This window comes from Erpetoichthys calabaricus, chromosome 2 (assembly GCF_900747795.2).
Source record: "Erpetoichthys calabaricus chromosome 2, fErpCal1.3, whole genome shotgun sequence".
Classification (NCBI taxonomy): domain Eukaryota; kingdom Metazoa; phylum Chordata; class Cladistia; order Polypteriformes; family Polypteridae; genus Erpetoichthys; species Erpetoichthys calabaricus.
The window spans coordinates 219,950,621-219,969,488 of NC_041395.2; the positions used below are offsets into that span (position 1 = coordinate 219,950,621).

General features: G+C 40.4%; 2 protein-coding genes across 2 annotated transcripts in view; both read left to right on the forward strand.

Annotated features, from left to right (window-relative positions):
• Positions 1-18,868, forward strand: part of sncga (synuclein, gamma a) — a 405,959-nt gene that overhangs the window by 228,328 nt on the left and 158,763 nt on the right. The gene's annotated exons all lie outside the window — the stretch shown is intronic.
• shld2 (shieldin complex subunit 2) overlaps positions 1-18,868 on the forward strand; it is a 78,841-nt gene that overhangs the window by 52,647 nt on the left and 7,326 nt on the right. The window contains exons 3-6 of the mRNA XM_051922638.1: positions 7,045-7,152; positions 7,256-7,450; positions 9,997-10,131; positions 14,169-14,369. Of these exons, the coding sequence (XP_051778598.1) occupies positions 7,045-7,152; positions 7,256-7,450; positions 9,997-10,131; positions 14,169-14,369 (639 nt within the window). The remainder of the gene's footprint in view (positions 1-7,044; positions 7,153-7,255; positions 7,451-9,996; positions 10,132-14,168; positions 14,370-18,868) is intronic.

An 18,868-nucleotide genomic window follows, 5' to 3' on the forward strand; every position in this document is an offset into this window, starting at 1 on the left:
CACTCTTTGTCATGCCCCAACGCCAGGGGTTGGCGAGCGAAGCGAGCAGGGGGCAGAGCCCCCTAGTTATAGAAATATTATGGCTGCATATATATCAATATAGAAAACAGTATACATGACAGTCAAGACAGACAAATACAGTATAATACAGAAGAAACTGGCGGTTTACAGGCCATTTAGAGTTCAAATTCATTTAGAAATAAACTGTTTTTATGCTACTAAGCCTTTAAGGATGATGTCTGATGCTGTGTGGAGTTCAAGTTAATGGAGAAGTCTTCTTGCACTGGAGTACATTTGCAAGGTTTTTGCCCGTGTTGTGCTGTGATGCTGCCTTCCTCAACTCACTCTTTTCTGTGTCTCTGTGTTATTCTTGTGGCACAAGAGTGTAGGCCCTGAAGTTCCTCTTTTTAAGTAATGCTGCTTCTCAGACTTCTCAAACCAAGCTCAGCCACTGGCACAGAGCGTTATTTATAATATGGATCTTAGAGCTAGTTTGAGGTGTCCAGCTCCAAGGCCAAAAGAAGTCTGTGAGGTTTTGGCTCTGTAGGGAATGGGTAGCTTCTTACCCCAAAGATTTTCAGGACCCCAAAAGAGAACAAGCATCACCTTTCAGCTCCTCAAAGAAAGCAGATAGTTGGTTTTTAACTCCCCAAAAGAGACAGAAGAAATGAATGCAGCTAGTTTTAAAGGAAGGTGTCCCCTGGTTATTGGAAAAAGGTCCCTTCCAGTTACAAATCCTGCTTATAGGCGAGTTACTTGACCATCACATCCAGTCAGAGTTCAGATTGTGGTTACAAGCCTAAAATGGAAGTCCTTTTGAATGCCATTTCATCTGAAGAAGTCTCTGCAGAGGTGTCAGCTCAACTCTGACTTACATCTTTGTTATCAGATGAAGTACAGAGCTGTCTGAAGTGTTAGTAGAGCTGCGGTTCAGCCATTCACTTTAGTGTTCAAGCTGGAATGCATGTGCAGTGCAGCTGAAGTTCTGCATCCCGGTTAAATCTGTTGTCTTAACAGGTCTTGTGTGCCACTATGACATTAGCAAAATGGCAATGTCCGCTTTGCCGTACAACACTTTGGAATAGAATTCCTCAGATTTTAGCATCAGCATCATGATTATTTTTTGGACACTTCCTGGCTCTGGATAGAGAAGATGAAAACACACCATATAGTACAGAATGAACCTTATTGTCGATCCTGAAATTCTGAGTCTCAAAGGAATTTATCAGTTATGGTGCCCAATTATTGTTGCTTTGTGCTCCTTCTAAAATTGGTGCAATTGACTATTGGAGACCATTAATGTTTCTTTTTTCAATTAAGAATTAATGAGATGTTGTGCATCTCTCTGTAGGTTTTGTTCCAATTATCATAAACATAATCATAACAAACTCAACTAAGGAACAGAAAACATCCATCCATCCATCCATTTTCCAACCCGCTGAATCTGTGCGTTACCAGAAAGGATTGCAGCTGTCTAAACACATGCTCAAAGCTCTCAGGGACCATACCACCTTCTATAAGGCCTGGTTCAGATGATCTGAACATTGTAATGACAGAGAAGACCTTTTCTACTAGGCTAGCAGTGATTGTTAGTGACGTGCCCTCCATTTAAATGCCCTCAAGAATTTAACCATTGCTGTTTACATTATCTTGCAAATAGTAGTTTAAGCTGATCTACTTGCTCTTAAGGTATTTCCATCAATGGTGTTTCTTAATTTTACCAATACTGTTTTAAATACCTTGCCAAGCCTAGGTTCTTGCCCTTAGATTTTAGCTTGAAGTATTAAAGTACTGAACCTTTTCTGAATTACTTTTAACACTTTGTATATCACATTCTTTATAAGTCTCCTATTATTTAAAATTTTGTGATAGTTGTTTTTAAACAGGTGTGGAACGAGCCCGGGACACAGACGGGCAGACATGTTTTTAAGCACCACCACACGTTTATTTACACAACTATTATTTACAAAGTCTTTAAGTGCCACACAAACCCCAATCTCCCCCAAAGTCCAGGCCAACCACACTCTGCCTTCTTCGGACCGCCTCCTTCTCTCTTTCTCCGACCTTGTCCTGCTTCCACCCGACTCCAGCCCCGAATGAAGGGAGGCAGCCCCTTTTATCCATACCCGGATGTGCTTCAGGTGTGCACCAGCAATCTTCCACCTGACACGCCCCATTGTGGCGGAAGTGCCGGCTGTCTCCCCAGAAGCACTCCGGGTGTTCCCTCTCTTCTTCACCCCAGCACTTCCTGGTGTGTCGGAAGTGCTGGAGTCCAGGGTCCATCAGGCACGGGGACGCCCCCTGGTGGTGACCATGGGCCCCTACAGGGTTGAGCTTCTAAGCCCTGTACCTGTGGCCCCCAATACAACCAGGGCGGTCGCCCCCTCATGGTCTGGAGAAGACATGAGCCCTCCTCCTGTCTCCCCGGGCATCCCGGCTGGGTAGGAATCCCAGCCAGGTGCCACACAGGTAAAGTTTAAATTTACTTACTTACTTTTAACCTTATGACCAGTAAGCATTTACATCCAGGGCCGCCTTTACCATATAAGTGAATTAAGCGGTCACCAAATACAGAAAGTGGGTGGCATTTTGTTAGCCATCATAGACTAAGCTGTACAAACAATCAGACTCAATACAACATCAAGCTCCCCCACTCCCAGTTCTTTGATTAAGTATTTATAAAACACTGTGCTTGAAACACCAAGGGGGAGTCACTCTTCCTTTTAATATATGTGTAACGATTGCCTACAAGACTTTGTAACTTGGGCACAAAATTTTCACCTTTACCAAGGACTGCAAAAAAGCTCAAGTTTTTTAGAATGTTTACACCCAATGTCCATCTACTGAAGATTCACTGATGTATACTGCTCAAAAAATTGAAGGAACACTTATTAATCAGAGTATAGCATCAAGTCGATGAAACTTCTGGGATATTGATCTGGTCAGTTAAGTAGCCGAGGGGCTTGTTAATCAGTTTCAGCTGCTTTGGTGTTAATTAAATTAACAACAGGTGCACTAGAGGGGCAACAATGAGACACCCCCAAAACAGGAATGGTTTAACAAGTGGAGGCCACTGACATTTTTCCCTCCTCATCATTTCTGACTGTTTTTTCACTAGTTTTGCATTTGGCTACGGTCAGTGTCACTACTGGTAGCATAAGGTGATACCTGGACCCTACAGAGGTTGCACAGGTAGTCCAACCTCTCCAGAATGGCACATCAATACGTGCCATTGTCAGAAGGTTTGCTGTGTCTCCCAGCACAGTCTGCAAGGGCATGGAGGAGATTCCAGGAGACAGGCAGTTACTCTAGGAGAGCTGGACAGGGCTGTAGAAGGTCCTTAACCCATCAGCAGGATCGGTATCTACTCCTTTGGGCAAGGAGGAACAGGATGAGCACTACCAGAGCCCTGCACAATGAACTCCAGCAGGCCACTGGTGTGAATGTCTCTGACCAAACAATCAGAAACAGACTTCATGAGGGGATAATTTTCCAATGACATCTTGTGAATCTCTTGGGCCTCTAGCTTGTTGTGCCACTTATCATTTAAGGGTCCAAGCACAGTCTTCTCTATTTTGATGAGTAGGAAAAGGTTCCTGCTGCTGTAGAAGCAGGTATGCATGGACACCCTCTACCCCAAAGAAGGAACTTGGAGTCTCAGGACAGGCAGCAGAATCAAGCTTTATTATGTGTTGCACACATAGTTCCAGTTCAGATGAACTGAGAAATTAGCAAATTTAGCGAGCTTACATTTATTACAATTCTTATCACTTATGTAAAGTACTCTCCTCCTTCTTGTTCTTTCCATCATCACCTAATGTCCATCACTTGACCGAAACTGCCATCATTAATTCATACCCTGTGTAGGTGTCTGAGACCTCTTCAAACAGGTGTCTTTATCGATCAGTTCCCACCAGCAATTCAGTATCAGGAGGACCCACACATAAGATACTGGGCCGCTCAAATGAATAGTTTCTTGTTGCACAAATATCCCTCAAGGCTAAAGGTCTAGGCTGCTGCATCTCTAAGACATTGGCGCTGTTTCTTATAGAACACACTTTCCTTAGCTTATCATCACCTCATTTTAGTGTCCAAGCAGGCAGACAGGGAGGCAGAGGCCTAGCCACTGCATGTGAAAGCAAGTGGCCTATTTGGCTTTCTCTCATGGTTAAAGTCTCAGTAGCTGCATTTCTTACAACAATGTTCTGTTTAGCTCTCTCAAAGTATGCGGTGTCCTCGACTGAAGTTTTAAACTTAGCAGCAAGATATTGATTTGCAGCCACAAAGAGAAAAATAATAAAATATGCAGGCGCAGGTTTTTTTGTGATTTAACCCTTACTATAATAGCATGCCTTAGGATACAGTATACTGCTTCTTTTCATACATGTTTATTATTCTCTTTGAATACATGAAAATCATCAACTTTAAGAATATACTTCTCTATACTGCTACCTGGAGGAGCATTGCTGTTCTTCTGTCAGTTCTCTATGGTCTCCCATTCTTATTTGCAGAGTCAAACATCCTTGGTATTTACTGGGCTACCTACTCTCCAAAGTAGGTAGGGACTCTTGATTTTCCCTCCAAGGACCTTTGCTGCCTACCATTGTTCTGGATGACCTTCAGTAATTTCCTAGTAGTCCCCCATCATGAATTTCTCTGTCTGTGGTACCCTTTGAATATTTATTTTGATGTACATAGAGCACCTACAGGGCAAAACACCATTTGGTAGATTCCGTCTTTCCTCTCTGGCACACAAAAATAGAAAAACCCCACAGGCCACTAGGGTGCAACTCTAAACTTGGTTGCTGATAGGCCTTAAACCTGTACTTGTCATCCTGGTGCCATCTTGGCCTTTGGCAACATTTCACAATTAGCTAAATTTCAGATGACACCAAGACCTGCTTTTTTAACATGATTGGCATTTATTCATTTTATTATATTATCTCCCTTATATAAAAAAATCCTGGGACGAGACAAAACTTTTTAGCCTGGGACGAGACGTGACTTTTTCAGAGAGAAACTTTCAAGTCCCGTGAGATGAGACTGTGTGCCAGGAGATTTAAACATGCCCTGGGGTGGAAATAAAAGACAAAGAGTAGATGACAAAGTAGAACGTTGTAAAGAATTCAAAAACATTGGCGTGATACACATGCAGAGCAGGTTAGAGATAATGAAAGTACTAAAATTCGTAAGTCTCAAAAAAATGATGGTAAAGATCACATTAGGGCAAACAAACGGAAATTATTACTCAGTGAATTAATGGAACAGTGAAAAGAGATTGAATATTTAAACTTTGTTTTAAACTTTAAGTCAGAGACTTGTAGATCACCTAATTCATGTTGCCATCAGGGAAAAGTAGTGTTTCTTTCCAATGAAGAGGCATATCTGCGAGAATTAAAAGATTTGTTGTTTGGTGAAAGTGAAATCCACATATGCGAGCGGCAGAGATGCAAGTGGCTGGCGCATAGCGCAGGCCGGGGGGTTTCGCTCACCAACAGTGCGTAGTGCAGGTCGGGGGGTTGGCGAGCGAAGCGAGCAGGGGTCAAGCCCCCTAGTCTTATATATAAATGCCTACATTGGAAGTGTGTGTGGCTGTCTGGCCCGGAAGTGAGAGGTGGAGTCGGGCTAAGGGTTCTACCTCCAAGGATACACAAGTGAGGCCAGCACGTCAGCAAAATGAAACATCCGAAGAGTCACTCACTTATCAGCTATTACAGAAGTGTGACAAGCACATTGCCAAAATGGTATCCCTTTTACTTTTCCTCCCGCCGCTAATACATAAGCGAGGCAAGCAGGTCGACAAAATAAAACCTCCTAGGATAGAGACACCCAGAGTAGTTCCTTTCAATTACCTGACATCTCTACATTTCAATTATTTTTTTCTGACGATTTCAATAGTTTCTAGGACCCCGGGCTTTTAACATCACGGGCTTACACAGCTAATTATATATAATATATCTAGATTGTGTAAAGTGAAAATAACAGTAACTTATTTCCTAAAGAGATTTTATAAATAGTGTTTTAGATTTCTGAGATGCTACACACATCATCTCAAATTTTCAAAATTCTGAAACCTGTCCAAGTCTGGCTTTAATTAAGAGTGTGAGAATAATAGAATATCTGCACAAGGAAAATTGTTTACAGCTAAGCAGAGGTGAATGGCATCTGTACAGGTAAGACATGGATGAACTCATTTGCAAATATGTATGTTACTAACTAAAGTAATTAAATTAGAAACAAAATAGCTCCTAAAAAGGAGCTGATGTTTGTTTCCACTTTAATTTTTTTTTTCTTCAACAAGCACATGAGGGCACATGTAGAAACCAGTTTAAGTATACATTTTGCACGTGTTTGAAAATATTTTTTCACACAGGAATCTCTAATGACATGCTTGGATTTCGTAGTATAACTGAAAACAGCACCCTGGGGACCTTCAGATCTCCAGACATCACTTTAATCATATTTGGTGAACAGGAATTGACTGGTGATGTTGGGCTGAACAGCTCCTCATTAAAAATTTGCTTGCATTTTGATTTTGGACTGGACAGAGCAGGTGTAATTTAATAGGTGGACACTTCCATTCCATATATGGATAGATGATTCTTAATCCAGTCGATAAGTGGTAAGTCGGAAGTAGTTCTCTGTCAAAAGGTGGATGAAACTTGCTGACGTGACAAGATTAAGACACAGTCTTCCTTTTGGGTTAAAAATAAACTACCTGTTTACTTGACTATCTCAGTCCCCACGTTTCCTGTTCATTACATTTTACTGCTATTGAAACTCTTCTGCTGACTTTAATCTAACTAAGGGTTTTCATATGCCAGATTGTTTTACACTGCATAAAAGTTCTTATGAGTAGTATTCAGAAAAATGTGTAAGAGTGATTTTTTTTTTTCCATTGTTTCCTGCCAGGTTTCTTGAATGTGTGCCCTCACAGCTGTTATTCTTTCTAAAGATCTTAGTACTGGTTATTTCTTGGTAGGGTGAAAGAGTAGTTAAAATCTTTTACATAATTTATATTAACAAGAAATGTTGCAAATGTAGATCTGACTGTGCAAGAGGATCGATGGAGAGATGAGGTAGTCCTGCAGTCTAAACCAGTGAGCAAGCTTCTCAACTTGGGCCATGTCTCTACTGTTCATCCCCAGCAACGTAAGCCAATCTATCTGTTGGTTGTTTCTCATGCTGTTACGTTTTGTTTTGCCCTCCTCAATGTTGCTGTCTAAATAATTCTGTCACCTTCTTGTACTGGCAGTCCCAGATTTTATAGAAAGCACCATGCTAACAGAGCTGCAGAACTATGCAAATAAGAAGTACAAGCACCTTCTCTCCATTCCTTCAAGGATCCCACAAACACCAGACACCATACAACATGCCAGGCTGGGGAAGCTGCAACAGGACACACTAGTTCATGCTCTTCTCAGAGTCATTCACAGCTCTGTGCTTACAGGTACAGTACCAAGTGTGCAGGGGGATTCAGCTAATTATAGTGCAGTATGCTGGAATTCAGTATTCTGGAAGATGTAGTTAGATAATTATTGTGTCATATATCAGTGGGGCAAAGAAGTATTTAGTCAGCCACCAATTGTGCAAGTTCTCCCACTTAAAAAGATGAGAGAGGCCTGTAATTTTCATCACAGGTATACCTCAACTATGAGAGACAAAATGAGAAAAAAAAAATCCAGAAAATCACATTGTCTGATTTTTGAAGAATTTATTTGCAAATTATGGTGGAAAAAAAGTATTTGGTCAGTAACAAAAGTTCATCTCAATACTTTGTTATATACCCTTTGTTGGCAATGACAGAGGTCAAAACGTTTTCTGTAAGTCTTCACAAGGTTTTCACACACTGTTGCTGGTATTTTGGCCCATTCCTCCATGCAGATCTCCTCTAGAGCAGTGATGTTTTGGGGCTGTCGCTGGGCAACACGGACTTTCAACTCCCTCCAGAGATTTTCTATGGGGTTGAGATCTGGAGACTGGCTAGGAAACTCCAGGACCTTGAAATGCTTCTTACGAAGCCACTCCTTCATTACCCAGGCGGTGTGTTTGGGATCATTGTCATGCTGAAAGACCCAGCCACGTTTCATCTTCAATGCCCTTGCTGATGGAAGGAGGTTTTCACTCAAAATCTGACGATACATGGCCCCATTCATTCTTTCCTTTACATGGATCAGTCTTCCTGGTCCCTTTGCAGAAAAACAGCCCCAAAGCATGATGTTTCCACCCCCATGCTTTACAGTAGGTATGGTGTTCTTTGGATGCAACTCAGCATTCTTTCTCCTCCAAACACGACGAGTAGAGTTTTTACCAGAAAGTTCTATTTTGGTTTCATCTGACCATATGACATTGTCCCAATCCTCTTCTGGATCATCCAAATGCTCTCTAGCAAACTTCAGACGGGCCTGCACATGTACTGGCTTAAGCAGGGGGACACGTCTGGCACTGCAGGATTTGAGTCCCTGGCGGCGTAGTGTGTTACTGATGGTAGCCTTTGTTACTTTGGTCCCAGCTCTCTGCAGGTCATTCACTAGGACCCCCCCGTGTGGTTCTGGGATTTTTGCTCACCGTTCTTGTGATCATTTTGACCCCACGGGGTGAGATCTTGCGTGGAGCTCCAGATCAAGGGAGATTATCAGTGGTCTTGTATGTCTTCCATTTTCTAATAATTGCTCCCACAGTTGATTTCTTCACACCAAGCTGCTTACCTATTGCAGATTCAGTCTTCCCAGCCTGGTGCAGGTCTACAATTTTGTTTCTGGTGTCCTTTGACAGCTCTTTGGTCTTGGCCATAGTGGAGTTTGGAGTGTGACTGTTTGAGGTTGTGGACAGGTGTCTTTTATATTGATAACGAGTTCAAACAGGTGCCATTAATACAGGTAACGAATGGAGGACAGAGGAGCCTCTTACAGAAGAAGTTACAGGTCTGTGACAATATACATTTTTTACTTATTGCTGAGTTGTAGATATTTGTTTTTGGCTTTCGTTTCAACAGCATCTTTTATTGTTTGAGACACAGCAGTGCAGTGCTTAGCTCAATTCACATTTTTGCTCACACTAATCAGTCTCCAGCATAATTGGAAAAAGTTACCCTAACCATCAAAGACACCAAAAAGACCACTGCACCATTATCAGCTACTCAAAACTAGTTCAGTCCCTCCTTGACTTCAATGCATTTTGTGGAGTTACGTGAAGTTCATGAACATATGTGTGACTTCAACAAAATTGCTGCAAATGGAACTCCTCAGAGTTTGGTATTTGCTAACAATGATATATAGACCAATAGCTCCTATCATTCCTGTTAGACTTGCTTTCAGCTGCCTAACCAGTTTGAATGTTTTCTTTACCTACTCCCATTATTTGCTCAGCTCTCTTTCTGTCTGTCCTTCTTCTTCTTCCGGTCACTTTTCTACATACTAATTATAAGTGGCCATCTATAACCCACCAGAGGTGATGGAAACACTCAGCATGAGTGATTAGTGCTAAATTACACAGGCTATACTGTCTTCAAAGGACCTCAGATGTATTACACTTCCTGAATCTCATTAATTACTGCAGAGTCAGACTATTCTGCTTCCATGTTTCTCTAATCGTACCTGATGGGAAGAAAACATATATTGTTTGTTTGGTAGCGGGGTACAAGGACTCTCTAAAAGTGTATAATTCTAGGCAATGTATCAGTTCATATGTCCATTTATACCTAGATAGTGATTGAAAGCTTTTACTTAATCATCCATAATACTCACCTATTGGATACACATCAGAGATGATACATAACAAGAGGCTACCACCCCTCAGAAGCTCTCCAGTGAGACCAAATATTGGAAAGGACTCTTTATACTTCTGGTCTTTATTCAACTTCTTCCTTCTTACCTTTAGGATTTGGTTACACTTTTGTGACATTTCACCCATGATGATTGCTGAATTAAAGTGTGCCATAGACATTCCTTGTGGTCTGTGTGACATACAGTGCTTAACTTTAAATTGTATTTTCAGAGATGACATACAATTATAAGGGGCAGTCTGTGCAGAAAGTGGTTCTGACAGTGGAACAAAGTGATGGACAGCAAGGAGCACTTGTGTTATGGGGTACAGCAAGGACCTGGCTTCAAAGAATTCAGAGGAAGAGAGGTACAGTAGATGATGATACAATGTGAATAAAAATCTGCAACAATATGTCTTATATGATGATGAATTGAGAAACACCAAAATACTTTGTTCTCAAGCTTCTCAATTCAGTTGTAAAAACGTTAGATCAAACTGTCACGTTCATTTAACATAATTGGAGTCCCGATGGTATAATGCCAAGAAAATGTATTCAGCCCTCAACTTCTTACTTTGTAATTGTATTAAACATCAAATAATGTATTTTTTTTACATTGTTCAATACAGCCAAAATAAAAATTAGCACTGAAGTGAAAACAAACTTATTTAATTTTAAATCCATTCAATCATCCATTTTACTAACCTGCTTATTCCTTCAATGAATCATGGGGTGCCAAAGCCTAGAGCACAAGCATTGTACTGAACAGGACATTAGTTCGTTGCAGTGCACAAAAAACACACACACTCACACTTACTCTTATAGGGCCTATTTAGAGGTTCTAATTAGCATAACATGAGCATCTTTAGAGGTTTAAATCTGGGTCTTTGTTAACTGTTTTACCACTATGGCACCCATAATTCCAAATAAAAGCATAAAATAAAGATCTTGTGGCCACCAGGGGACGCACCAGCTCCCCAAACCCAACACAGACAGATACCAGGCACATGTCCAGCATAACACAGGCTTTTAGTGAGGTGTGGGAAACTCTTTCCTTTAATTTCCCACCAGCACCAGCGCACAGTACAGCAAGCACAGTCAAATAAACAGCACTTTCTCTTTTTTCCTCTTCTCCCTTTTTCTCTCTCTCTTTCTCTTTTCTGCTTCAACTCCTTCTCCAGCATCTTTTGTCCTCCACCTCCCGACTCTGGCTCCTAGAGTGGCAGCGGGCTCCTTTTATGCTCGCACCCGGAAGCATGATCCGGAAATACTTCCGGGTGAAGCGGAAACACAATGTAGTAGGGCTCTGCAGCCCCTGCAACACCCATTGGCTTCACCAATGGAACCCAACTGGGCTGTGCCAAATTCCAACTCCCATGGAGCACTGTTAGAACCTGTGGCACTGTTGCAACCCAAAGGGGGACTGCCATCTAGCACTCTGGGGGGGATAATGCACTGTGTCTGTTCTCTCCCCTGGTCCTTCTATTAACAAGGTGTCCCGGCTGGGTAATGGTCCTGGCCATCTGCCACAATGTATACAGTATAACTAGAAAGCAAGACGTCTAAATTACTATCCTGTACTGCCTTACTACTAAATGAATTTTTTTATTTTATTTTTTATCTATTCTTTTATTATTTTTTGCATGTTAGTATTATTAATCACTATGCAACTGTTAAACAAAACTGTTAAATTTGTTTAAAGTTAAGGTTATCTTAGGAGTAAATACCCTGATAACATCAAAGTGAGACAGCAGCCATGGATGATTAACAGCCAGGTAAATTCTTACATTTTTCTATAATAATGATGAAGTGGAATCCTGTCAACCATTACAAAGGGGTGCAGTTGGAACCTCTGATGAGTGCCTGCCCCTTTAAAAAGAAAACAGGTCTTTGAAATTTCATATTTTTAGGTGGTTCTACATTTTAGTGAAAATCTCAATGAGGATTTTTGAAGGTCAGAATTTGACTTTATTTCACTTCAATATGGCACATCATAACACTGATGAATAAGGGCTGGAGAGGGCTACCCGTTGCATTTATAAAAGAACGTGGGTGAACATTTCTGAAGAATATGACCTTGGGAGCACATATTGCGATGTGTAAGAAGGGAAATGGCCATGGATGCAGTATATTTTTATTTATCTTGAGTGAAGTGCAACATCTTAGTCATCAGAGAATATTTTGTAGTATTTTCAAAAGTGTTGAATATCCATCCATCCATTTTCCAACCCGCTGAATCCAAACACAGGGTCACGGGGGTCTGCTGGAGCCAATCCCAGCCAACACAGGGTAGGAACCAATCCCGGGCAGGGTGCCAACCCACCGCAGGACACATACAAACACACACTAGGACCAATTTAGAATCACCAATCCACCTAACCAGCATGTCTTTGGACTGTGGGAGGAAACCGGAGCGCCCGGAGGAAACCCATGCAGACACGGGGAGAACATGCAAACTCCACGCAGGGAGGACCCGGGAAGCGAACCCAGGTCCCCAGGTCTCCCAACTGCGAGGCAGCAGCGCTACCCACTGCGCCACCGTGCCGCCCAGTATTTAATATATTTGTAATATTTGTTTAAGTCATTTTCAAAAGTAGGAAGACAAATGCCAAACTTTCAAAAAACATTTATGGAACATGCTCCCTTCAACGTCCATGAAATTGTCTCCCCTACCAAGAAGTAACCCCATGTGGGCTTTACAGGGGCTTAACAGTCAGCGCCGTAACATGAGTTGGCAGACCTCAAATGTGTTAGCATAGGCCAAAAAATATTAAAAAACAGAAAATGTGAAGTGAGTGTTTGAGGTTGTCTGCTAGCTGTCAGACAGGGACCTCCTGGCTTCATTCTATACTAGATAAGTTCAGTTGGATAGTAATATTTGGAAAGTCCTTTGTGTGTTTTGAAAACGTTGTGCTTCCTCTGTTCTCATTTCTCACTCTATGTTAAGCATAATACACAATTCGTTTTAAACCTAAAATTTATGTGACCTCCCTTCATGTAGAGCAGGGGTTCTCAAAGTCGGTCCTGGGGGCCCACTGTGGCTTCAGGTTTTTGCTTCAACCAGATTCATAATCAGTGACAAATGTTAACACTGATCTCAATTAATTAGCTGGTATTTTTTTTCTCTTCTCTTATTCTACATTAAGAAAGTACAGCAGCATGATTTTTACATTTATTATAAGACATTTAGAAGTATTTCTGCTTTTGCTAAAGATTTAAATGCCCAACTCACTTTTGTTGATTTCATTATATTTTGCCCTTTCTCTGTGCAGTTTGCTCCCTTCGTTGTATGTTAATAATGACAATTAAAAACGAGTGGAGCAAATGACACTGAATCATGAAAGGCTGCAACTACTTTAGTGTCAGACCCACTAATTAGTAAATAATGGATTAATTAAACAATTAGAACACCCAGAAAAATAGAAGATTAAAATATTGTTAAAAAGAAAAAAAATACATTATTCCCATATAAGTGCTTAGTTATTTTTTTATGTTTTATTTTTTTGCTATGTTGCTATATTGTTCCCAAAACACAGAATCTGGGCAATAACAGTTCACTTAATTAGCTCAGGATTCCAATTAAAAACAGAAGCTGGTTGGAACAAAAACCCACAGCCACAGGGGGTCCCCAGGACCAACGTTGAGAACCCCTGATGTAGATCATAGATGTCAAAATCAGATTCTGGAGAGCTGCAGGATGTTTTTTTTTTTTGTTAATCAGCAGCCAAATGAGATGCAAAATGAACCAATAAATAACCAACTAAGTTGATCCCACTTCCATCTATATGTTCATTGCAAAATATATGCTCCTTAAAATGTATTTAAAAAGAACAAACTACAGATCCAAAAAATATTGTTCTGTTAAGGACAGTAAAATATTTTTGTGGTGCTCTCAGAAGAATGATGATCAGCACTTTGAAAACTTTTCTAGTGTGGCAGAATGAGAGCACCAACATGCCACTGAATTAACTGCAAAAATCAGCTACTATTTAAGAAATTGTGTGGAGCGAAAATGGTGGCCCTCCAGGAACTGAGTTTAAGACCATTCTGCTAGCTGGCGTCATTTGTTGTCCCACTTTGCATCTCCTTATTGTTTGGCTGCTGGCTAATAGGAAAATTAAACAAAGGTTTGAATCTTAAAAAAGTAAGTCAAATTTAAGGCCTAAGAAGTATGTTACATTATCAGCGGTAATTGGTTACTAATTAAGAATGTGGCTGGTGCACTGCAGACCTACAGGATCTAAACACTCCTGATTTAAATAATGTAATCCCTGTTGTTTTGTGTTGTGAAAGATAAAGTAAACTTCTGTTTCATGTGACATAAAGGACATGCTTAATAACATATAGTTACAGTTGCTATCTTCGCTGCTCAGTTTGTTTTAAAGTATTCTGCACTTTTTTTCAGACCTTGTCTGGGATTTCAGGATACTCATGGTTCGATGGGGATCTCTGACAAGGAATTTAGAGCTGCACACTACCCCCTGGTCATCATGTGAACCACTCTTCCCAGATGACAAGCGCACACTGGAGTTCAGGAGCTGGGGCTGTCCACGGCAGTCTGCTAAAGAGATGGACCTGTGCACACTGCTCTCTGAAAACTATTCCGGTGAGAACAGCTGTCTTCATCTTATACAGTAGACCACCAACATTAGTACTCACCTGAAGATTCCCCAATTTCCAAATACCACTCTTACACATCCTTTAGAACCTAGTAACACTTAATCATTGGCTACACTTACTTACTTTAAAACATTGGTCAAGAAAATGTAACTATATGCTTAATGGGATCAGACACAGAAACATTAGAACTTCTTCTTCTTCTTTCTGCTGCTCCTGTTAGGGGTTGCCACAGTGGATCATCTTTTTCCATATATTTCTGTCCTCTGCATCTTGTTCTGTTACACCCATCACCTGCATGTCCTCTCTCACCACATCCATAAACCTTCGCTTAGGCCTTCCTCTTTTCCTCTTCCTTGGCAGCTCTATCCTTAGCATCCTTTTCCCAATATACCCAGCATCTCTCCTCTGCACATATCTAAACCAACGCAATCTCAACTCTCTGACTTTGTTTCCCAACCGTCCAACGTGAGCTGACCCTCTAATGTACTTATTTCTAATCCTATCCATCCTCGTCACACCCAGTGCAAATCTTAGCATCTTTAACTCTGCCACCTCCAGCTCTGTCTCCTGCTTTCTGGCCAGTGTCACCATCTCCAACCCATATAACATAGCTGGTCTCTCTACCGTCCTGTAGACCTTCCCTGTCACTCTTGCTGATATCTGTCTGTCACAAATTACTCTTGACACTCTTCTCCACCCATTCCACCCTGCCTGCACTCTCTTTTTCACCTCTCTTTCACAATCCCCATTACTCTGTACTGTTGATCCCAAGTATTTAAACTCATACACCTTCGCCAACTCTACTCCCTTCATCCTCACCATTCCACTGACCTCCCTCTCATTTACACACACGTATTCTGTCTTGTTCCTACTGACCTTCATTCCTCTCCTCTCTAGAGCATATCTCCACCTCTCCAGGGTCTCCTCAACCTGCTCCCTACTATCGCTACGGATCACAATGTCATCATCAAACATCATAGTCCACGGAGACTCCTGTCTAATCTTGTCTGTCAACCTGTCCATCACCATTGCAAATAAGAAAGGGCTCAGAGCCGATCTCTGATGTAATCCCACCTCCAACTTGAATGCATCCGTCACTCCTACCGCAGACCTCAACATGTCACACTTCCTTTGTACATATCCTGTACAACTCTTACATACTTCTCTGCCACTCCCGACTTCCTCATACAATACCACAGCTCCTCTCGAGACACCCTGTCATATGCTTTCTCCAGGTCCACAAAGATGCAATGCAACTCCTTCTGGCCTTCTCTAAACTTCCCCATCAACATCCTCAGAGCAAACATTGCATCTGTGGTGCTCTTTCTTGGCTTGAAACCATTCTGCTGCTCACTAATCATCACCTCACTTCTTAACCTAGCTTCCACTACTCTTTCCCATAACTTCATTCCTCTCCTTGACACCATACCTACCCACTACCTCCTCGTCTCCACTGTTCCCTTCACCAACATGCCCATTGAAATCTGCTCATTCACCATTTTCTGTCCCTTGGGTACATTGTTCATCACTTCATCCAACTCACTCCAAATATCTTCTTTCTCACCCATTGCACACCCAATTTGTGGGGCATATGCACTAACAACATTCATCATCACACCTCCAATTTCCAGCTTCATAATCATTACTCTGCCTGACACTCTTTTCACCTCCAAAACACTCTTGACATACTGTTCTTTCAGAATAACTCCTACCCCATTTCTCCTCCCATCCACACCATGATAGAACAATTTGAATCCACCTCCAATCCACCTGGCCTTACTCCCCTTCCATTTAGTCTCTTGCACGCACAAAATATCAACCTTCCTTCTCTCCATCATATCTGCTAACTCTCTTCCCTTACCAGTTATACTGCCTCGCGGAACATGAGTTGTTGATATTATTTAGTCTATAATTTAAAAATGGAATAAGAATCTGAATATCGAACAACATCACATTAATGTTCAATAAGTTCTGAAAAGAATGATAACAAACATATTTATGTAGGTTTTAAAATAAGACAGATTTAAAGCGTGACAAAAAATGTGACATTAAATCGTTGTACTTTCAGGCTTAGGATTTTATATATATATATATATATATATATATATATATAGATAAAGAGCAGAGCAGTGACCCCACCCTATGCCTGATGGACTCTCATTTTAACATCATCTAATTATTGCTAAGTTTTTGCACCATAACTATCTGCTTCCTGCTTATGAGCCAATTTTGCACCAATCTACACATTGCTCCTTGAATTACCACTTCTTTTAATTTGATACCTAGCTTCTTATGTGGTACCTTATCAAAAGCTTCCTCAAAATCAAATAAATAATATCATATGTACTTCTCCAATCAAATTTGCTTGTTGCTTCTTCATAATATTCCAGCATATAACCCATGCTGACTTCACTAATACACCTCTTCTTGCAATATGATGCTTAGTCTTTTCATTAATAATTGCTTCCAATAACTTTTCAGTTATTCATGTTAAGCTCATTGGCACAGTTATTTTGGTCAGCTCAATCACACTTCTAATATAATGGCATGTTTGCTAGCTTCCATTCCTTAGGAGCTCCCCCAGTGCAGTGGATTTCAAAAAGTGCATGTCAGTGGTCAATGTATAAACTCACTAACCTCTAAGCACTATAGGATAGGTGGTATCTGGTTCCAGAGGTTTGTTTGATTGTAACCTTTTTAATCCTAACGGACTTCCACATGCTACAATTTCCAAATCAGTCAGCAGCTCCTTGATAGTTTCTCTTATTATTGGGAGGTTATCGACTTCTTTGTACATGTAAACTTCAGAAAAATAGTTCAGAAAAAGTTCAGAGCATTTGTTATTTCCTTATCTTTATATTTTAATTCTCCTTTAGTGTGCCTGACATACTTCACCTCCTCCTTGACCTTTCTTTTACTACTAAAATACAGAAAGAGTCTATTTGGGACATGTTTCACTTTTTCTGCTATTTTTCTCTAACTGGCTTTTAGCTTTCCATTTAAGCTCTTTAACCATTGCTGCTATAAGACGAATTATTTGTCTTGTACTCCTTATACAGCTGTTATTCCTTTGCAGCTTCCTTTTTTAGCTCCTTATTTTTCTAGTGTTAAGTTTTCTTTAAATTCTTACTGCTTTCAAATTTTGGGATGAACATGTCCTGCAATATATGTAGAAGCTTTTAAAGCACTCCACTGCTCCTCACTGTTTCCACACATAAAAGCTTATCCCAGTTTATAACCCTTCAAGACCCAGTTGCATCTGCTCAAACTTTTCCCCACTAATGTTAAACTTAACAGTTTTGATTTTTGCATTTGCACTCTGTTAAAACACTGTAAAATGTATTATATTATAGTCAGTACACCCTAATGATTCAATTACCTCTACCCCATGAATTCTGTCATGACTTTTACAAAATGCTAAATCCAGACAGGCTTCCTCTCTTGTTAATGTTATAAAATACTGCGTTTTTATTTACGGATTACGTCTTCAGACCCCTGTTCTTGTGCTTGACCATTTGTAACATTAGCCCTGTTGCTATCTGGGTAATTAAAATCCACCACGATCTTAAATTTCTTCTCTAAATCAGGTCTTTTTAAAAAAGATTCACATTGAGCTTCTGTCTGCAATTTCCCAATATCAATCCTCAATACTTTGTAGTCAAATCCAGACATCCTCTCTAAGATGTGGCTTGTCATCTTGTTCTGCCACCCGTAGGTAAAGGCAGATAATTTTTGGATAAGAGATTGGGAGATGAAGCATGAGTCAAAAAGCTAGGCCAAGTTCCTTTACCAAAAAGTCAGTAAACTGTACTACTGTCTAAACTCCAAAACATTAAACCATAACTCCTTGTTAGAGAAACACATCTAGAGATTCGTTAACCAGAAAAAACAACTAAGGTAAACCACACTGAAAATCATTTTAATTTGTATCTGCAAACTTGGCTGACTAGGAAGTGCACAATGCTGACAGTAATGATGTCATACATCACAAACCTCCAGTCATTCTGGCTAGAGATGGCATGGCAACTGTCAACAGAAATTGTCTATAATGGCATGGTAGAAGAACGCAAAAAAAAATGTAACATTGTAAAAACTGACTTGAAAACAAAAAACAAACATTAGGGATAGATTCCTTGGGCTTCGGAACTTCTGCATGTGGAATTATTATTATAAGCTCAAGGAAAACTCAGAAAATAAAGGTAATATTAATTAATCAATTAAATAAAAGATGTCTTCATATTCTGTTTCACATAAATGGCAATCCTCCTTCACAAGATTTTGCTTTTGTCTATCCTTCTAAAAACATGTGTATCTTCATCTCTATCATTTAGCCAGGTTTCTGTTATTGCTAGAATATCATAATTATGTTCAGCTTCATATAACTCTAACTACTACTTCTAGCATTAAAGCAAGGTTTTAAACTTTGTGCTAGAAATATCCAAGTTAACTTGCATATATGTTTTTCCAATACTGTTTGTTATAAAT